Source organism: Mustela lutreola, chromosome 12 (assembly GCF_030435805.1).
Source record: "Mustela lutreola isolate mMusLut2 chromosome 12, mMusLut2.pri, whole genome shotgun sequence".
NCBI lineage: Eukaryota > Metazoa > Chordata > Mammalia > Carnivora > Mustelidae > Mustela > Mustela lutreola.
In genome coordinates, this window is record NC_081301.1 from 2,902,710 (window position 1) to 2,924,283 (window position 21,574).

At 63.8% G+C, this 21,574-nt stretch overlaps 1 protein-coding gene across 7 annotated transcripts in view; it reads left to right on the top strand.

Moving 5' to 3' along the window:
• The window catches only part of VAV2 (vav guanine nucleotide exchange factor 2), a 148,434-nt gene that overhangs the window by 64,145 nt on the left and 62,715 nt on the right, over positions 1-21,574 (top strand). For all 7 annotated transcript variants that reach the window (XM_059142137.1, XM_059142145.1, XM_059142139.1 and 4 more), the window contains one exon: positions 17,184-17,242. In XM_059142137.1, coding sequence (XP_058998120.1) covers positions 17,184-17,242 — 59 coding nt within the window. The remainder of the gene's footprint in view (positions 1-17,183; positions 17,243-21,574) is intronic.

A 21,574-nucleotide genomic window follows, 5' to 3' on the forward strand; every position in this document is an offset into this window, starting at 1 on the left:
GCTCCAGGCTTTTCCAGCCTCTGGTCTGAGCCCTGGGCTCCTTGGGCCTTCACTTCCCAAACTGAAGGCAGAGCATGGGCGATGACTGCTCCCCCTCGAGGCCAGAGTCCCGGTCCCCTGCCCGACCTCACGGGGGTAGGTCGGAGGTGGGATTTCTCCCGGGGACTGTGGCTGTCAGGTCCGACCCCTGCATGGTGCTGGTGGCCCCTCCTCGGACGGCCCTGCGTCGGATGCTGGCGATGGTCTCCTTCCCCACCGACCTTCTACCCCAGCCTGCACCGGCTCCCGGGCTCTCACTGCCTGGGCTGTATTCGGAGTCGAGCCCGGTTCTGTGCCGAGGTCCTTCTCTCGCTGTTTCAGTAGCACCGAGTTATCTGCTTTCCCCACGTAGCTACTGTCCGGGTCTGGTTCCTCCTGGGTGACGACAGTGCTGGGTGACGACATGAGCGCCCTTCAGCGCGGTGGAAGGTGACTGTCTTGTCACGCGTCCTCACGGAGAGCTGCCGCTCCTTGCAGCGCACCGGCTCCGCAACAAAGGCCAGGGACGTGCTGTGCCTCTTCCTGGCAGGCCTCGGGGGGGGGGGGCAGGCAAGCGTCAGGGGCCCCCGCGGAAGGGAGGGCAGCCTCCACAGGTACCACCGGGTCGCTCTGTGACACGGGCAGGCTTCCCCCGCGCTCACACCTCGGGTCCCACGCTCGCCGCAGCAAGAAGAGACCGGCGGCCTCCAAAGTGTCAGCGCTGAGCAAACCTGGATTTTACCCCAGTTAGTATCATGAGCTAATTGATGCGTTCCGAAGGGCACGTCCCATCAGCCGGTGTCGAGATACTTAACATCTGGTTTCCAGATCCGGAGAGGCCGCCGTCAGCGAGATTAATTGTAGGCGCACACGCTCGAGTTCCTGCCCTCCCCGCAGAAGCAGAAGCGACAGCTCTGTTTCTCTCTCCCGGAGAAAGGACGCGGGGCTCCGGCGAGGACCCTGCTTGGACGTCCGGGGTGTTGTGGGGGCACGAGGACCCCGCTCGGACGTCCAGGGCCTCCCCCGAGACCTGCCAACGGGGACCCCAGGATGTGTTCCTTCCATCTCAGGGGAAACCCAGGTGCACAGAGAGGGCGATTGGCCTGCCGGCAGCACAGCGGGACCTGAGCCCAGGTGTGGCCGTGCTCCCTCTGGGGCTGAGTTTCCAGGACTTTCCTTATCTGAATCATTGATAATAGAATAATCGGTGCACAGTGGACGTTGTTCATTCTCTGCTTCTGAGGGTCCCGGGGCTTTGCTCCAGGCAGAGCCAGGTGGCGGGAGGCTGTGTCCAGGGCCTGGGTGGGGGGGCCTGGGTGGGGAGCGGGGCCCCTGGGGTGGCTTGGGTGCTCTGTCACCCTCACACCTGGGATGACCTCCGGCCTCATCTTTCGGGGAAGGGCCCTCCCCGGGTCTCTTGGGAACTTGGTTGGGGGATGAGGTTGGGCCGCCTCCCGTGCTCCTCCCGCAGGAGGCCCTGAGGGCGTCACACAGAGGGATGTGGGCTCCCGGGAAGCCCAGGAGGCCCGTGTGTGTGTGTTTGGGGCTGGCAGTGGGGTCTGGTGGTGCAGGGGCTGCTGCTTGGCACTTGCTGTAGGTGTTTCTAGGACCCAGGGAGTTCCCTGGGTCCAGATGTCCCATGTCTGTAATCCTGGTTTCCTTCTGGGCACCCCTTCCTGGGAACGGTGGGTGGGTGGGCACCGAGCAGCTGAGGCCTGCTTTGTTCCCCATTCAGGGCACCTGTGGGGGCTGCCCCGCCCCACGCTGGCCCTGGGCCGCGTTATTTATGCTCCCAGGCAATTAGCTTCTGCAGGGAATCCCGGGGGGCTCTCTGGGGCGGAGAGGTCACTTCCAGAAGAACGGGCCTGGCAGATGGGCCCTACCCAGCTCCCATTCTTCCCTCCCCACCGCAGAGGAGGGTGTGACTCAGAGCCGGGTCTGCGGTCCTTGGCCCCTGCCAGAAGGTTACCTGCTGGCTCTCTTCTGAGTGGGCCCGAGCCCCAGAAACCCTCCTTGGTCAAGCACCCCCACCTCTGGGCGCTGGGGAAGAGAGAGACGGGTCCCAGGGTCCTCAGCACCCGCCTTGGTGTCCTCATCATCCGTGCCCCCCCAGTCTCCACCAGAGCCCATCCTCCACATGACATCCTGTCCTCTTGGGGACTGCAGAGCCAGGCCAGCCCCTAAACCGGTCTCTGCCCTTTTGGAAGCCTGACCTCGCCTCTGTGATGCCCCAAGGCAGGTGGCTCCAGACGCCAGCAGATTTCCTGGGCTGTTTGCATGAAAGCAGGCTCTGTAGCTTGGGGAATTCATCTCCGGCTGCCCAAGAGCTGCTCATGGATCCACCGGGATCTAGACCAGTGCGTGGCCCACAGAGGATGAACTTTTCCAAGGGGTATGTACCGTGCCTGCATCTCCCCTAGGAGCCCAGCTGGCTCTTCCTGGCTTCCCACGGTGTCTGGTTTCCTTGTCTGTACCCACTGGTCCCTCGGCCCGAGCAGACCCCAACACCGGGCCCAGGCACAGAGGGGAGAGGGGACACGGGGTCTTCCCGTCTGGGGCTGCCTCTCGGCCACAGTCGGGCGCAGGCTGGGCCCTGGCCAGAGCTCAGACAGACCAGGGTCTGAGTCCTGGAGCGTCTGCTTTCTAGCAAGGTCACTGCGCGGCCTGTCTGAATCTGAACCGGCCACGCTAAGGGGGACCAGCCAGTGCCCTCTCCATGGAAGGCTCGGATGGAGGGGTTGGTTAACAGGAAGCCCCAGCCTGTGTGCTTTCCTCGAGATTCCCCTTCTGGTCAAGGTTGGTGCTGGGACATGGGGACGGGCGACGGATGGCCGCCCGGCTGCTGGCCGTGGGTGACGGGGCCCCTCTGCTGGCCCTTCACCTGGGAGCCTGTGCCGAGGGTCCTGGGCCTCACAGGAATCCTGGCACAACGCTGCTTGTCTGTTCATCCAGCTGACCTGGCATCTCCTGCTGGGTCAAGCGTGGGTCGGGGGGCTGCTGCCTCCCCTGGGCTCTGAGAGCCCAGCCTGGAAGAGGGGAGCCTCCAAGCCAGGCAGGGGGAAAGCAGGGTGCAGGCCAGGGTCCCAGGCCCACGCGGCCCTGTTAGCTGGGCAGCTCTGCGGGAAGTGATCGGGCACTTGTGGATCTGCTGTCTGGGTGAGTCCGGTCTCAGCACTGCCTTGGCTGGCGGGTATATGGACATGGAGTGAGTTGCCCAAGGTACAGAGTCTCTTTGGAAGGTGACTGGACATTCAGGGCAGCTCATCGGAGGCTGGAGGAAAGCTGCAGATCAGAGCCTCATGCTGGGTCCCTCTGCCGCGGGAGGTCGGAGCAGCGGGCGGCCCATGCTTGCTGGCACCTTGGGGCTCCCAAGCATCACGGTGTGAGGGCTCGTGAAGGCCGCTCGTTTCTCAGCCGTCAGATGGCTGTGGGGGACAGGGGGAGACACGGGGAAAGGTCGCATGTCGCTCAAGGGCCATGCCATCCTGAGTCACATCCGACCTGCACCCTTGGGATGAGTGACCCGGGCATGGCACCCGCGGGCACGGGGAGAGGTCCTCCCACGCTCCTTGTGCTGCACGACTTTGCGGGACTCCCGTTGAGCTCACGGTGGGCTGGCGGGAGTCGCTGGGAGCCGGTGCCCTCGATCCAGACTTGTTTGGGGGAATCAAAGAGCTCTGAGCGACCTGCACCTGCGGACGGGGAGGCCTGAACATCAGCCCTTGAAATGGCAGGGGAGAAGCAGGGAGAAGCAGGGGTTAGGCGGTGCGGATACTCCCGCGGCTGCTGGACCAGCTGGGCCAACATGCCTTCCCCCACCATGGGCCGCCCCCAGCTGGACGGGCTCCCAGGTTCAGAAGAGATTTCCGTGGTGCGTGTGAATGGCTGTGGCTTCCCAGCCTCTGCCCGTCACCCTGGGCACCTCGGGCAGTCGGTGAGCCTGAGGTGGACGAGGCCCCTTCTGGAAGAAGGGGTCCCTGCAAGTGTGGGGACGTGCTGCGGTCCACGTCCTGCCCCGTGCGGTCGCCCTCATGCTCCTTCGGCTGCACTGGGACGGGGAGGTGAGGCGCCCCTGCTGGCAGGCCCCCCCGGGCGGCCCTGAGTGACCCGGCCGCCCAGCCCGTGGGCAGTTCCGTCCCCTCCCTGGCCGTTCCCTGGCCATCCGTTCATCGGAGGCCCGGAGCTGCGTTTATCCAAGTCATAAAGACGATTCAACGTCTGCAGAGTCTCTAGACTTGAAACTAGAGGATTTTTTTTTTTTTTTAACATAAACTTCTATTGAAGCATCATGTTTGTTGTACGCGTCAGCTCGGTGAGTTGTCAGTAACCCCCCCGCACCCCCGCCCAGGTAAGCAGCTGGGGGCGAGACAGATGTGGCCAGCATCTGTCCAGGCCTGGGTTCCCACTGCACCCTGTAGGGTGGTGGCTGCGCGAGTCAGGCTGGAGTACAGGGAGGGGGTTGGGGCATGCGGCAGGGGCGGTCGGGGGCTCCAGGGAGGGCAGAAGGGACCTGATTAGTGAGCTTCGAGGGCACCTTGCAGGAAGCTGGGGCCAGGCAGGGGGCAGGGGAGGGTGCTGCCGACCGAGGGAGCGTAGGGCAGGTGCACGGAGGGGACGTGTGACCTGCTTATGCGGCCTTGTGCTCTCTGAGCTCCCCTGCTGGCGCTGTCCCGTGCGTGCGCGTGTGCGTGCGTGTGCGGTCACTGGTGACGGCGTTCGTTTTGACTTCTCTCTGGCCTCGTCCACAGCAACCGCCAGAATCGGTTTAGACCCCACTGTCGGTGGTCCGCGGGCCTCCGGTGCGGGTTTGGGTGCTCTTGACCTTCGCAGGAGCACGACCTGGGAAGTCGTCTCGTCTGGTCACCTGTACGATGCTAGCACCCGTGTATTACATACCTCCAGGCGACGGGGTGCTCACTCCCCAGCTGCAGCCCCGGCCCTGGTGGACCGCTCTGACGGAGGCCCAGCTCGCCTCCTGCCCGCCAGCCCGCCCGCCTTGTCTTGGGGTGGCAGGCGTCCGCTGTGTGGGTCGCTGGTGTCACCTCATTGTTCCGGTACGTTCCTGTGAATTCGTAGGTGCCTGAGCTCCTGCAGCTGGTCCACAGCCGGCTCTGTGCTCCCCCGAGCTGATGCTGTGCTCCCTCTCCCCCTTCCTGTCGCTCACGCCCGTTAGCCTCCGCCTGCGCTGCGCCCCTGGGCGGGGCACGCCGTCTCCCCGCGGGACGTCTCCGGGTCCTGCCGGCCATTGGCTGTGCGCCGAGGGGCATTACCCGTCACCAGGACTCGTTTCTGATCACGAGGGCAGCGTGAACTGAGCCGGCGACAAAGGGTCCGTCTGCCGGAGGAGCGTCGTGTGCCAGCGTCCGGGCATTAGCAGGCTTGGGGCTGTCCCGCCCTGCGACTCGGGGAAGGATCCGCAGTGAGTGGAGGGGAGGGGCACAGGGATGCTGCCGAGCGAGATGTTCTCGGACGGGTGTTACTGTGCGGCCAGGCCCAGCACGGACCGGATGTGGAGGTGTGGCTTGGACCCGGGGTGCAGGGGCCTCCGGGAAAAGCTGAATGGATGTTCCGGTGGCCGCGATGTGCTGTGCCACCTTACTCGTGTTCGTGGGCAGAGCCGACCTGTCTGTCTGTCTGTCTGGACCGTGACTGTCACCTCCGTGGGAGCCCTGCCTCGGTCACTGACTGCCCTCTGCTGTGGGGGGGGTGTCCCAGGGTCCCCGAGTGTCACTTTGGCACCCCCAGGCCATGTTGTGGGATGGCTGCCCTCATTTATGCTGAGCCACCTCTGGCCTCTCGTCCCCAGTACTTGGGACCTAGCTGCTCACCCAGCATTACTGAGCTCACAGGTGGGGAGGTGAGACCCCCTTGCTGGGGGCGCTCATCGCCACTGTACAGGGCAGGGCCCAGGGCCAGGGGGCTGTCTGCAGCGGGACGCAGAGCCAGGTTTGGTGATGTCAGACTGGGCTTCGCACCCTCCGGAAGGCTGCCCTGAGATGGGGCGGGCATGCAGCCGACTCCTTGGTTGGGGGAGACCCCCCCATCCCGCTCCCTCCTGCAGGCGTCGGAGGCTGAATTCCCACCAGGCAAAGGGAGGAAGGAGAGGGCCCCACACCCAGCGGCCAGCTGCCAGCTTAGGTCTGCCCCTCACCGGCCCCCACCTCCGGGGCCTTGGCCCAGGCAGGGGCTCCTGCTCCAGGCAGCGGGAGTCTCCTGAGGTGTGGCTTCCCAGGGGTCCTAGTGGGGATGATGGTGGGCAGGGGGGCAGGGGCTGCCTCTGTGAGGTTGTGTCTGTCAGCAGTGGCTGCTGCGTAACAAATGTCCCGCAGACCAGACGCGGCAACAGCAGACGTGATTTCTCACGTGTCTGGAGCTTGGACGTCCGACCGGGTGCCCGGAGGGTTGGGGTCCGTGAGGCCCTCTCCCTGGTTTGTGAGTGGCGGCCTTCTCGCTGCGAACTCATGGACGGAGAGAGACCATCCCTCTGTGTCTCTTCCAAAGCAGGACTGATCTTGCCCTCGGGGCCCCCCCCAACGCCCACCTCCTGATTCCCTCTCACCGGGGTGAGGGCTCGAACACAGGAGTCGGGAGGGCACAGACGTCCAGTCGCAGCAGAGGTTGAGCGCTGTCTGTGGCAGCCACGGAGATGCAGCGGCCCCAGGAGGGCCCCAGGAGGGGCCGGAATGACAACAAGGTGGTGAGGCCACGGGGCGTGGATTCGTGGGGTCTCCTCACCGCGTGGGGCTTCACAGGGGAGGACACAGACTGAGCTGCCCTCCCCTTCCCTTCCGTGGCTGGGGACAGTGGCGCCCCACGACTGTCAGGCTCTAGAAGACTCTGATCCTCAGCCATGTCCCGTCTTTCCAGAAACGCTCACCCACAGGCTTTTCACGACTGAAAATGCTTGGATTTGTGGCTTGTCCTGTCACGCGGTGGCTGCCTGAGGGGTTCCTCATGCAGGTGGTGGGCTGCGGCTGTGCTGACCCTGGCCCTGATTCAGCCTGAGCCCGCTCCCCCTCCTTTGGAGGCCAGTGGAGGTGCCCCCCACCTGGGGCTCTGCTGGGGATGTCCAGACACCCAGGAGCCCTCCCTTGCAGTCAGCTGGGGAGAAGGTACTTGCGGGGGGCTGCCCGGGCGCTCCGGCCCCAGAGCGAGGGGCTGGCGAGAGTGAGCCGGCGGGAGAGTCTCTCTTGCGGGAGAGTCTCCTTGCTCCGCGCACTGCGTACTTGCTCTTAATGACCGGTCACTAAGTCACCGCTTTAGACGTCAGTGTGCACGCTGAGAAATTATAGCTGTGGTGTAAGACACACGGTTTTTGTTCTGCTGCCCGTTAAAGTGGTCATTAATCAGGGAGACAGCGAGGGAGCTCTGAAAGGCGCCGCCACGCTCCAGCTAACGGCCGCCGTCGTGTCCCCCCGTCAGTAAGCTGGGCTGGACCGAGGGTGAGGCCCCCGAGTCAAGTGGCCGAGCCGGAAACGTTACGGGAGGGGTTCCAGGACGAGGCTCCCGCGGCAGGCCGGGCTGTTCTTCTGGGGGCTTCCTTTTTAAGAGCCGTGAGTGCAAATCAGGCCATCCAGGGTCTTGACTGTCTCTGCCACTGCGATTGCTTCGATCCTCTGTTCTCTCCTTTGACAAGGGGCGCGGGGACACAGACTTCCTTGGGTGGTGGAGGATTGAGTGAGTTAGTGAGAGGGTTCCTTCTGGACCCAGTGCCAGGCCCGCGGTCAGGACTCAGGCTTACGCTAGCGTCAGCTCGTTCAAGGGGGTTCGGGTGGGTGTTGTGCCCCGAGCTCTGCTCCTGGGCCGAGACTCGGGATTGGCAGGTGGGCGGCAAACACTGCGAGTGCCCAGGGTGTGCGGATCCCAGCCTTTGTGGGCTGCAGCTTGGCGTCCCTTGGGATCGCACATGGGGGACGGCCACTTCCCAGCTCCGGGTGTCCCCAGGACTGGTTCTAGGCACTCAGGACAGTGAGGGAAAACCAGAGTCCATTCCTCGTTTCTGGCAACTCTTGAACGTAAGGCGGGAGGGCTTTCCCTCCTCGTGGGACTGCAGACCGTGCTTAGACAGGGCCGAGTCCAGCGCCAGCTTCAGTCCTGGGGCTGCCTCTGGTTGTGTCGTGACCCGTGAGGTCCCCTGACTGTCTGGGCTTTGGTTTTCTCTGGGAAGTGGGAATGGCGGTCCTGACCCCATGCCATCGTGGGCACGTGTGCCCGGGTGGGACATGGTCGGTGCTAACAGGCAGAGGCTGGCCTGGGCTGACGGGGCAGGGGGCCCTCTCGAGGAGCGGGCTGTGTAGATGCTTGCTTTGGGACCCTTGGTTCGCCGACTCTGCTGCAGAGAAGAGGGAAGGGAAACTTGGAGCCAGAGCCTTGCAGACAGGGTGAGGTTTCCACGTGGGACCAGGGCTCCTTCCTGCTCTGCCCTGTGGTGTCTGGAATGCTGTTGGCATCTGAGATCTGGGGCAGGGCGGCCGGGCCATGGGATTCTTGTACCTTGGGCAGTGGTTCATGCCACTGCGCAGCAGACGGGGTTCTGGTTTCGTGGCTTCGCCAGGATCTGAGGGGAGACGTGTTGCTGCTTGTGGTTTCTCTATGACATGCCTTCACCCCTTTTACCTGTCTGGTGGGGGGGGGCGGGTCTCTGCTCTCCCACAGCCGCAGGGCGTGCTGGGGCACGAGGGGGTGTGCATTCACAGCTGTGAGTGGCCCGCCGCCAGCCCACCCCGCCGGCTCCCCAGAGCTCCTGTTGTCGCTGCGCGGGCTTGCTGGCCCCACCTGACCCTGCCCGCCGCTGCCGACCTCCGTCCAGAGCTGCCCCATCTGGGGCAGGGTGGGGGCAGAGAGAGCTGGGGCCCCAGAGCCGGAGGCATGAGCCGAATCTGTCTCGGGTCCCTGCTAGTCTGCTGGGAGTCCCCAGGCCTTAGTTCTCGTGCTTAAAAGGGGAGGAACAGCAGGAGTGTCTCATGGGGGTTTGAGGGACTGAAATGAAATGCACCTGGGAGAGGGCTCCACACACAGCCACCGCGGTTAACGGAGGTCTGCCAGCGAGAGCAAAGCCCTGAGTGCCGGGGGGGCAGCTCCGTCTCCAGGCAGGCTCTGCCTGGAGTCCCTGGGCAGCCCTCCTAGACTGCGGACAACTTCCTCGCCGGGTTTAGCTTTCCCACCCATCAAGTGAGAATCTGGGCCAGGTGGTCGTTAAGTTTCTTCCACTGAGGACTTTAAGTTTCCCCGACGGATTCCTGCAGACCTTCCTGGTCCGGAACAGCTGAGGTTCATGCCTCTCCACGCCCAGTGACCACGGAGCCTTGGACCTGATGTTTCCGATCAGGGACAATAGGTAGCGCCCAGAGGGACTCTTGAGACGGCCGGGTCTAGGTATTTCTTGGGGTGGACTCAGGTCTCTCCTTGCCTGCCAGATCTCTCCGACAGGCAGCGCTGGCTCGGAGCACAGAGAGCGTTTCAGAGGCTTTCTGTGGCTTCACAGGGCTCCTGTGATCGATGAGTGAGTGATGCCTGCACTGTGATTGATTAGTGATGCCTGCACTGTGATCGATGCGTGATGCCTGCAGTGAGCCCAGCAAGGGATGGGGGCAGCAGGTGGTGTGGTTCCCTTAGTCCACAGATCGGGAAACTGAGGCCTAGAGAAAAGTGGCTCAAATAGTCAGTGGCCGTCTTAGTGCTTGACCCCTCATCCCTGCCATTTTGCCCTGGTTTGCGGCTCTCTGTGGTTTACTCGTGACTGCAGGATCGTGCCGGGCACAAAGGGGCATGTAAAAGGTGAGTTCAGTTCAGACCCATCCCCCGTCCCCCCCCCCACCCCCCGTATGTATTACGTCCTTCGGCACCTGCAGAGTACAAGGCGTGAGGATGCAGGTTGCCGGTCCCTGAGCCTCAGGAGGGCCTGCCCCGCGTGCTTGTGAGGTCTTGATCTGCCCGCGCTGAGACTGAGGACGTGCAGTTAGAATTGGGCTTCCTTTCAGATCACCTGGAAGCCTGGGTTCAAGCTCAGGAAAGGAAAGGGCTAGTGCCCAAGAGTCTGCAGGCTCTTCTTTCCAGGATATATATATATACTGGGCGCCTGGGGGCTCAGTGGGTGGAGCCTCTGCCTTCGGCTCGGGTCATGATCTCTGGGTCCTGGGGTCGAGCCCCACATCGGGCTCTCTGCTCAGCTTGTGATCTCTGTCAAATGAAAAATAAATAAATAAATAAAAAAAATCTTAATATATATATATATATATATATATATATATATATATATATATATATATATATATCTTTTCTTTCCTCCGACATCAGTTTTGCGCTCCAACCCTCCTTCTGTGCCCTGCCCCCCCGACCCCGCCCAAGCTGCCGCGCGTTGCCTGCCTCTGCGCGTGGCGGTTTTCTTCTGGACCCTTGGCCGTCCTGCCCTCCCCCAAGCCCCCGAAGAGGAGTCCCACTTGCCAGGTGCCCGTGTGCTGCCACCGCCTGGCGCAGAGCGCGGCGGCTGACAAGTGGCCGTGTTTCCCACTCGCTTCTGATCCGTGGCGCCTCCCCGAGGCGGGCCTCGAACACGGGGCAGTGATGGCTCGCCTGGCGTGATGAATCCCACCTCGGCGGCCGCTCATTCTGGAGGTGCCGCGCAGAGGCTTTTCTGACCTTGCTCTCGACGTGAAGAAAGGAGAAGACAGAAGGGCAGTGCGGGGCTGAGCCGCGGAGAGCAGTTGACGATGATTTGCTTCGAAGCGTGCGGCCGTGTTCGCTGTAGATCTCCCAGGCAGATAGGGGGGTTTCCCGGGCAACGTGTTTAAATGAGGTTCATAATCTTGCCATGTGGCCCCACGGAGCCGTGCGCACGCGTGAGTGCGTGTGTGTTTGTGTTTCCAGACGTGTGCTGGTGGCTGATAAGGAGGGTCTGTGGCCTGAGCCCGGAGCGTGCGACTCCTGCTCATTGACTCCTAGTGGCTGCGAGGGGGGGGGGGGGCCGGGAGCCCTCGATCCCCACAGCGTCTGCAAGCCGGCGGGGTCGGAGGGGCCCCGGCGCCGGCCTGGGACTGCGAACCTCATCGCCAGCACCAAGCAGCCCCTCTTAAAGGCCGGCTCGTGTCCCTCTTTGTTGTTCTGGATCATTCCTGCCCGTGCCTCTCCATCGGGGACCGTGGGCCTTCCCGGGGTCTGTGCCAGCTGCATGCTAGGACGAACACGGTCCCTTTACCGTGGTCCCCGCGCGAGCTGTCCGTACTGCCCGTGTGTCCTTGTTTCTTCGCAGAGACATTTGTCAGCGCCTCCAACCCGCCTTTTTCATGGCGCGTTCGCAGGGAAGCCTTCGTCCTGAGGGGTACTGATGGTTCACGTGGAGGAAATACCGTTTGCACATAACGAGCTCATCTCCTGGAGGGCGTCGGTCGTTCATGTTCAGGATAGTAAAGGCTTTAAAGCAAACCACACGCACAGAACCTTGGTTCGTGTTGTGAGTTGCAGGGGAGAGGTGCGGTGCGGTGTTGGCTCACCTGGGAGACGGCGAACCTTTAGGTGGGCAGAGGGCACGTGTGCGCGTGTGCGTGTCCGCGCGTGTGTGTGCGTGTACGCCTCTGCCCCTGGAAGACCTTCAGGGGCCCCGGCTGATGGTGGCTTCACCACCTCTAACATGGGTGTTTCGGGGCTACCCAGGAGTGGGAGGTTTCAAGTGACCCACTTGATGTCTGTGCCCATCCACGGGGTGGGCCTCAGATGCTGCAGGAGAGGCTGGAAGCTGTGGTCCAGCCAGGCCTGGAAGGGGTGTGTGGTTCTGTGCCCGATGTGGGCCCCTGGGGGTGGGGCCCGAGGTAGAAACGCAGGTCTGGGTGGTGCAGATCTGGGTGTAGTTCCTCAGTTGGCCGCTGATGGCTGGGCGACCGGGACAAGGTCCTCATTCTAACCCAGTCCCAGTCTGCATCTGACAGTGGGAGTCGGTGGGGGGCGTAGCGCACAGGAGCAGCGTCTGTCGTGTTCGACTGAGCACCCAACGGTCAGCGCCCAAACGCCGGCTCATGTCCTGACGGTTGAGAGGTGGGGGTTGGGAGGCAGGTTCTTTCTCTCTCTTTTCTAAAAATATATTTATTTGTGGGGGAGGAGAGGGGCAGAGGGAGAGGAAGGGAGAGAGAGACTGTCACGCAGACTCCGTGCTGGGTACGGGGCTTCATCTCATGACCCTGGGACCCTGACCTGAGCCGCAGTCGAGGGTCGGTACTTAACGGGCCGAGCCGCCTGGTGTTCCCGGAGGCAGGTTCTCTTTGGAACCTTTGCTGCGGATTCTGTGTGTCCCTCTGCCGTCTGTCTGCTCGCCCACCACGTCCTCTCACGCCGTCCCCCCGTGCACCCGTCATCCGCCTCTCCTTCCCACGTCTGTCCGTCTCCCTGTCCACCTGCCTGCCCATCTGTTCCTCCCCCCCACCCGTCCAGGTACCCGCACACGCACCTGCTCACCCACACGCACCCGTGCACCCGTCCGTCCACCGGCACCTCCGTCCACCCGTCCACTGTCCATCTTCTCATCCCCCGCCCATCCATCTTTCATACATCCAGCCCCCTCCCATCTGTCCATCCGTCCGTTCGTCCGTCTGTCCTCTCTCCCATCCGTCCGTCCGTCGACTATCCATTCTCCTTTGCTTCTGTCTGTTCATCCGTTTATGCCTCCGTCCGTCCGTCCGTCCAGCTATCCAGCCACATCTGCATTTTCCAGGTGACGTCCATGGGGCAGGTACTTGGAACCTAAAGTTCAAAGATGCAGCTTCACGTGCTGATACATCTCTAGGAGGTCCTGGGTCCTGTGTCGAGCGCCCCTCGGTTCCACAAGCGTGAGGGACCTGACTGGCGTCGTGCTGGCTGCGGCCTGAATGGGGGCTCGCCGCTGTGCACTCTGGGTGGGCGTGGGAGGGCGGTGTCTTATGGCCAGTGTGTGCCGGAGTACACCTATCCTGTGTTCCCACCACAGGGCCCAGAGTCCGAGCCTTCTGGCTTGAATAGCATATTTTAGTGACAGGAGGGTGGAGGGAGGGTCTGCCCCTGGGGGCGGCAGTGGGGATGGCCACCCGCAGACTTTGTTTTTCAAAAATAACATTTGTTCCTACCCTACGTTGTAGGAAATTGTCCTATAACAGCCAAGGGAGAGCAGGAGGCAGACTGCACAAAGACACCTAGTCACTGCCTACATTTTCTTCATTTCTGCCTGGCCCTTTTAAGCAGTTTATAATCTTAAATTTTAAAAATTTATTTGAGAGAGAGAGTGTGCAAGCGAGAGAGAACACGAGCCAGAGGGTGGGTGGGGGCACAGAAGAGGGAGAAGCAGACTCTTCTATAGAACAGGGAGCCCAGATGCGGGGCTCGATCTCGGGACCCCGGGATCATGACCTGAGCTGAAGGCAGACACTTCACCGCCTGAACCACCCCGGTACCCCGGCAGTATAGAATTTTAAAAACTAGACTCTATCGATTGTACATGTTTTGTAACCTGTTTCTTTCGCTTAAGGGATCATGAGTGTATTTTATGTGAGCGGATCTCCTCCTACAGCATCAGTTCAGCGGGCGGCTCAGGTGCCCTCGTGTGGGTGCGCTTGCCTCTCTGTTCCTGGACGCTGGTGGCGGGTGGTCAGGCTGCTGCCGGCTTGGTTGGCGCCTGCAAGTTGCTGCGGGAACAGCTCTGGAACTAAAATGTGCCGCGCATCCCAACGCAGAAGCTGAGCGTCTCTTCATGCCCCTAGAGCAGCAGCGGCTTTCTCCTTCTGGCCGGGAAAGCGGGTGGTTCCCTCTGCCCTTCCTGGAAGGATTTGCTGGTGGCCCCTCGGGGACATGTCCTGTGGGCTGCCCACTCACCTCTCCATGCCTGGGCAGGACGAGAAGCTGAAGCTTCAGGCTTAGCATGGAGTGCTGCCCTGGCTCGGGGACCTGCGGGGTCCAGCACGATGAGCCTCATGAGGGGAGACACTGGGCCCCCCGTGGCAGAGGTCCTGGGAGCCCCGATCTGAACTCTTGGCTCGGCTCGGTCTGCACTGGTCCTGCTCTGTCCTGGGTCCCCCGTTAGCGTCCTGGGGTCCAGACCACGTGTCCTTTCCCCAGAAGTCCCTGCTGCCCACCCGGCTTGTCTGTCTGTTCCACACACGTCCCCCCTCAGCGACTCCGTGCTTTGCAGACCGGCCCGAGGCTGACCTCCGGGGCACCCTCCTTGCCCCTTGAAACACCTTGACCGAGTCTGTGCTGTTGCATTTCTGACCCAGGCTCTACAGCTGGGCCCCGCGGGGCCTTCAAGATGAGCAGATTCCAGGCCCGCTGTCTTCCTCTCCAGAGCCTTCCGGGGGGTGGACCTGGGGGGCTGCGTTCTGAAACTCCGCCAGCGAGCGCGGGGAAGCCGATCGGCTGCTGGTGTTGGGGAGTCTGTGCGCCCTGATGCAGACCCGGTGGAGAGCGCGGGGTCAGAGCAGGCCGCGCTGGGTGGGGACAGAGCAGAGATGCCCACCGGCGTGCACACCCTGCACCTCCTGGCTGTCACCTCCGCTCCTTGCGCTGTCACTGGGGGTGCGTGGGGCTCCTCCGCGTGGGACTGGCACTCCGTGGACACGTCTTTCTGCCGTCACCCCCTGCCCTGCCCCGTGCGCACGTTCCAGCGACGTGGTTGGTGGATCGCTGAGCCCAAAGGCTGGAGCCTGGAGTACGTGGGGACGAGGGAGACACTACATGCGTTTCCATTCCGTTCGGTAACTGGGGTGCAGGCGGGAAGCGCAGATAAAAGTTGGTAAAATGTCATCGTTTGACATTTATGCTCTCAGAAGAGCTGGAGGGGCTGTAGGCTGGGAGGTGTTTGGTCATGGCCCAGCCCCTCCGTCCTGGGATGGGGCCGCCTGGCCAGGGGTGCCGTGGGAGCCACACGGGGCCTCGCTTCCCCTGCAGGGAGGTGCGCCCTATACCGTCTTCCCACGTGGGACTGCTGCCACCCCACGTCTGACCCCACGACAGGGGCCCCCACACCTGCTCCCAGCTGCCCCTGCCTTCGGTCACCACAGCAGGGTTCCAATGGGGGGGGTCCTGCCGGAGCACTCCCCTTCCTGCACACATGCCAGCCAGGGACCTTGGCCTGGATGCACCCAGAGACAGTTCCCTCCGACAGAGGGCCGCGTGGAACCCCACATAAGGAGCTGCCTCTGGCTGGACGGGAACCCGGAGCAGAGTGCGCGCGTGGGGCCGAGACTGCCGTGCGCATCCATGCGCGTGGACCACAGCGCAGTGCGTGGACACACCAGGACCCGTGCCCTGGCTTCGGGACGCTCCTCTGCGGCATCTCCCCTCAGCCTGGGGCTCGCCTGTATAGGAAGCACCGTGTTCCAGGGCAGGAACAGGCTTCGTCCCCGCGCCCGTGCTGACCGATGGCTGGGGTGGCCGGGGGCTCCGCCGGCAGGAGCCTGGCCTGTGTCTGGCCGGCCGGGGACGATCGGGCAGATGGTGAAGGCCATCGGCTGCGGGGACGCGGGAGGGCGAGGCGTGTGTGCCCAAAGCCTCCAGGCCCGACGATGCTCACTTGTGTCACAGCAACGGCGCTTGAATGGCCGTTCACCCTAAACACGGAGAGCTCGCGACCGCCAAGAGAAGGAGCAGGGCCAGCTTGCTTGCTGCTTGGGACAGGCCCTGGGTCGCACGTGAGCTCGGGGCCTTGGCCGGGCCATCTGCGCTGCGAGCTCCCAGAGTCCCGTCTGGGAAGCCGCAGAGGGACCCCACCGTTCCGTGGACTCCTGACTGCCAGGCCCCGGCCCCCAGCGTGTGACCAGGTACCGGAGGACCGACCACAGCACTGGACGCCTTGGCCGAGGTGGGCCTGTCGCTGGCCAAGAGAGGGCCTTCACCGTGGCTTGGGTCTTCCCCTCCCTCTAAAATAATTGCGGCTAGAGGGAGAGCAGCCTAGAAGGGAGCCTGCAGAACGCATCTCAGTGGCGAGCTTTAGGCCAGAGGCCTTGCCTCAGTTTCCCAGTGTCCCGAACGTGCCAGGCTGGCCCGGCCTTGTAGCGTGTGAGGGTTCAGAGGCCCGTGAGCTGGGGTCCCGCGGTAGCCGGCCGCCGGCAGCGGGTGTCTGTGGACTCACGGTGGTCCTCATGGGCCGTGTTCACGTTCCTGGTCCCCAGACACACACAGGCTACACCCGCAGCGTGCGGTGCACACACTCCTGCATGCACTCTTACACACGCACCCCTGCACACACACAGACGGGCTCGTGCACCCTGACTCGGGGAGGTCTCCAGGTCCAGCCTTGCTCCTCCTTCCTCGGGGTGGGGTGTCTGGTGCGGCGGGGGCCCCGGAAATCCCGCAGCGAACCACCAGCGGCTTCGTGTGGGTTCTGCTTTATGACTTTGTGCTCTGGGGCCGCGGCCTCCCGTTCCCTGCCTCGGTTTACCCGTAATTGCCCGAGGAATCTCTTCCCTGCCTGCTGCCTGTTGTCGCAAGGACCCGTGGAGTCTCTGTCTTGGGGCCCTTCAGGCCGGGAGACAGGTGGGCCCTGGGTCGCAGGACAGGACAGGGGAGGGTCGGGGCAGCCGGAGAAGGAGTTGCTGCCGCTCATTGCCCAGCACGTCAGAACTTTCGCCGGGCGGGCCCGTCGGTCTGGAGATGCTGCTCGGGTCCCCTCATGCACCTGGAGCTCTTGGTTTGCCTTCGCCGGACCCTCGGAGGGAGCTGGGCACTGGTGTCCGTGGTCATACGGAGAGGAGGGGCTCACGAGGAAGGAGCACCACTTGGATGTTTGTGTCGACCCTGCTGGGGAGCCTGGGGCACGGCACTTCTCTGGGCCTCTGTGTGGCCTCTGTGAGCCGGGTCAGCACCTGCTGTGAGCATCTGGCGGCTTCCAGAGCAGGGGCGTGGGGTGAGCCCTTGGTCAGCGTGTCGGTGCTACGGCCAGGCCGACTCTGGTGTGGGTGAGGACGGGGCCCAGCGAGCGGCTCACGGCTGGTGCGGGGAGCGGGGAGGGGGAAGCCCAGCCACCCTCAGCGCGTGGACGACACAGGCCAGAGAGCTGCCCAGCCCCCGCCCGCAGGGGCTCCGCCGAGTGTGTGTGTTTACGAAGGGAAATTGCTTGGGGGACAGCTGGGAACACACACGCCCGCCTTCCGTGTAGGGATAACTGTCTGGTTTCTTGTGCGTCTTACAGAGCGTCTTTCTGGTCTCCCCAGGTCATCTCTGCCGTGTCCAGACTCTCCCTGCACCATGTGGCTCAGAACAAAGGAATCAGGTGAGCTCGCCGCGCGGCCAAGTGACGCCCCCTTGTCATCCCAGCCACCCCCGGGCCTCCCGGGCCGGCCCCCGTGGTTTGCGTCCGCAGCCGAGGTCCTCTGCCTGGTGTCTTTCTCATGAATTTTCAATGTGGTGTCGCATTGCCTGTTGGCCGCTGCCGGGAGGGGCGGGGAGGAAGGGGCGGGAGCTCCTCCGGTTCCCGCTGGGGAGATCCTGCACGTGTGTCCACTGACGGCCGCAGGATCTCTTTCGATCTTGGTAGTTAGGTCAGCGAATTAATGGTTTCACAGATCGTTGCTTACCTAAGTGTCCTCCCCACGCACCACACCCCGAAGGCTGCGGCGTGGTGGCCGAGCAGCGGGCCCGGCCCGTCCGGGGGCCGCGCGTCCCTCGGCAGGACTTCCCGCCCTCACGTCCAGGCCCCTTGGTCTTCGAGCTCAGCCTCAGGATACCGCGACCCCTGCGCGGTCCGTCCGGTCTCCGACACCGGGCCGGGCCGTAGGCAGCAGGGACAGGGCACGGCAAGCCCTCGTGGGAGCAGATGACTGCCCGTTCCGTCCCGCAGGAACAGGGTCCGGGAGACATCTAAGTGGGGACCACGTTCCAGATTGGGTGGGCACAGCAGAGTACCTGCCCTTCCTCGATGTCCCCGGGGCACGTGGGCCAGCAGGGTCCGGAGGACAGAAATAGCCCTGCCCTAGGGTGGAGCCGGCGGGGTGACGCCCCGGTACGGGCCACATCGCGAGGGTCTCTGTGATGGCAGGGGGTCACCCCCTGGTGTTGTCTGTGGGGGGACACCGCATGCCTGGGGCTGGGGGTCCCAGGACTGTGGTGCTGGGCGCAGCCAGGTCAGCCGAGCTGCCCCCTGGGCGGGCTGTTTGCCCAGGTCCAGAGAGTCACTGGGACAGGCACGAGGGTGAGGGACCGGCCCCTCCAAACCCCCATCCGGGAAGTCTGTTGTCTTCTCCGAGGACTTAGAGATTGCTTTGAACTGGGGACGTCTGTTCGCTGATTCTAGCCTCGGAGGCAGGAGAGGCCGTCTGAAACCGTCGCTAGACTGTGTGCTGAACACGCACAGGAGGATGTTTCCAGGGTCAAGTCCCGCACCCACCAGGCGGCTTAACCCGGGGACATCACTGGCACCCCGGGGCCCCCGTCTGCCCCCTCCCGGGCCCCGCCAAGCTTTCGTGAGGTCTGTGGTAGGGATGGCTGGAAACGTTCACTGGGAACCGTGCGTTACTCCCGGAGCCGAGACCACGCGCAGTTCGGGTTTCCTCCCGAAACGACCCACGGTCCGTGTGCCCGCCGGCTTGCTGCCGGGTGTACCTCCTGCCGGCTCAGCGCAGCCTCGCCTGTCCGCGTGTCCGCGCGTCCGGGTGTCCGCGCGTCCGCGTGGGCAGGGGTGAAGCTCGTGCAACAGAAGCTAGTGCGTTCTTTGCCTCTTCCTGGGAGGCCGGAGCGTCATCTCTGCTCCGTATCCACGTCCCCGGAGCGGGGCCTGGCCCGGGTGTCTGCACGTTCTTGGGGCCGATGACCGCCTCCCCCACCCCCAGCTTTGCCCTGGACGCGCGGGCCTGCTGTGGTTCCAGACCCCACAGTCCCAGGCCGACGTCATCCTTCAGTGCAGGGGGTGGGGAGGAGGAGGCAGCGAGGGGAGGAGGGAGGTGGCTGCAGCCCCAGGCGGGCTCCCTGTGTGGGGCAGCCCCGCCGCGCCTCCCCCTGCACTTCCCCTTCTTCACCCAAGCCCTGGTCCACAGCTCTCCTGGGCTCCTTTCCCTTCAAAGCCCCCGCCCCGGGGACAGGAGCTTCCGCGCCGTGAGCTCAGGGGAGGGCAGCACCGTGGGGCGGCCCCCCGGCCCCCCGACACGCGGCGAGCTCCCCAGCCAGCGGGGCGTTCTGGAAACCACCGGCCTTGAGGACACTAGGTAGCTCCTCGTGCAAGAGCTTTTCTTCGCGACCTTCCTTACCAGAGGTTTCCGTGCGGCCAAACCCTTTCCTCTCTTGAGAACCCACCAGCCAGGCCTGTGGCCCCGAAGAGAGTCTTCCTGGTTTCTTTCCTGGCTGGACGGGAGCCCAGCGTGCTCCTTGAGTCAAATGATCATTTTTACAGCCTTTGTGCTTTGCCTAATGAGCTGATTTTCCACAAAAGCCCTAATTATACTTCTCAGAGGCCGATGAACAGGGGACTTAATCCAAGCCCCCCCGGTGCCGGCTGGAGGGTCAGACGTGAGGTTGGGTCCAGGGCGGGGGTGGTTCCCTGCCTGGATGTCCCACAGCCCCGTGTGTGGGGGGGGACTGTGGGTCCTTGTCACAGCCAGAGCTGGCCCTCTCGAGGGGGGGACGTCCCATCCGGGGTCATCGCAACGCTGAACGGCAGCGGCAGGGGAGGGGGCCACGGGCAGGCCTCTCCCGGGGGCAGGGGAGGCCCAGGAGCCCTCAGCCCAGGAAGGTTCCTCTGTCAGGCGCCGGCTCACCCGGTGGCCTCGGGCAGGAATGCTCTTGGGGCCTGTGTCCCGTCTTCTGTAGGCCGGGAAGGTTCCCCTGCTGCGTAAGGTCGCTGTGAGCCCCTGACGCTCTGCGGATGCCCACGGCGGGCCGGGGTGGTGGGCAGGGAGGGGCCCCCAAAGCTACAGCCCCCTCCTGGCTCCTGGAGCTGGAGGGACAGGGAAGGGGATCCCGCAGGGGTACCTAAGTCGTTGCAGGTGTCGCCATCAGTAGAAGCAGGAGGCGGGAGGCTCAGAGCAGAGCTGGGAGGCCTGGTGCTGGTCGCGGGGACGGGACCACAGCCGAGGAACGCCGCGTCTCAGAGCCGGCGAAGGTGGGAGCGGATTCTCCCCGGAGCTTCCAGAAAGGATCGCCCCCCCTCCCCCCGCTGACACCTCGACTTGAGCCCGTGAGGCCCCGTTCCAGACTGCTGACCTCCAAAGCCGCCGGACAGCAAGCCGTGTGGCGCGGGGCCGCGGTGACGGTGGACGCGGGCGGCTTCACAAGGGTCCTGGTGTGGCGGGGGCAGGGGGACACCGGGTCTTTGCCAGGTCGCGGCTCCCCCATCCTGGGCCGCTGTCCTTTTTACCACGTGAAGAAAAACCTCACGTGACATAACAGTAACCCTCTTAGTGCGTACGGTTCCGTGGCATTTAGCACCTTCTCCGTGCCGTGTGCCCATGATCTGTCTGGTTCCAGAACATTCTCACACCCGGAAGGAAACCGCGTCCCTCATAAGCACCGACGCCACTCCCCTGTGCCTCCTCCGGGGTCGGGCACTCAGCTTTGTGGATGGGCCCGATGGCGTCATTTTGTGTAACCGTCATCGCCCGCCGCACGGCCTCTCGCGACCTGCTTCCTTCCCGCGGTGACGTGCTTTCCGGATTCTTCCGGGCTGTGGCGCGGGATAGAGACCCGCTGTGTGGGTTTCCACCCGTCGGGTGGACGCTGGGCCGCTTGCACCCTTTGGCGATGGGGAATCACGCTGTGGTGAACCTTTGCGTCTGTTTGCAAACCTGAGCTCAGGCCTTTGGGCTGCCTTCTGACATTTGGATAATTTTCTACCCACACAAGCCCGCAGAGCCCAGTGTTCTGGATGCGCCCGGGCGCCGGAGGCTGGGTCGCATCCTGGTGTCCACGGCACGGACGACGGCTGCACGGAGGTGGGGACACTCGCCACGCCTGGGTGACTGTCTCCTAGAGGGCGGCTCAGAGCCGGGCAGTGGCTGCTGTGACTGGCTGCGGGGGCGCCCCAGCCTGCTGCCTCCTGCTTGCGGTTGTTGCCCCAAAACTCTGCTGTTGGGGTGCCTGGGGGTCCTCAGGCGTGGTCTTTTCCTCCAGTCTGAGAGACCCCAGCCCCATTTGAGGTGGGTGGGGCTGCAGGCAGGCTGCAGGGTGGGGGTGGGGTTGGGGCAGGGGTGGGAGCGACGGGACCCCCCCCAGCAGAGGGAATGTCATTCAGTTTGAAGTGAACGTTCAGGACGTCAGACGCACCCGATCCAAATCTGAGCCCAGGAAAGCGTCTGGAGCTGAAGAGAAACATCCCCCGTCTTGTCCCGGGCTGTGGAGGACCCGCTCCTGGGTCTTCTGGGCGCCGGGGGACAGGGAGTGAGCCTCGGCCCAGATGCTCTTGTGGGTGAAGCCAGAGGCAAAGCCGCCTTGGCAGGAGGTCACCCTTGCTGCCTGACGGGGTCTCGTGGGAGCGGGGGATCCGCTGCTCCCTGTGTTTCTGGGGAGGGAGCGCGATTCCCCTCGAGCCTCACGGGACCGTCCCCAAGTCAAGGTCCCGTCCTTCCCTGAAGCCCCGGCGGCTCCTCGAGGCGTCCTGTGTCTGCGACGCCAGCCG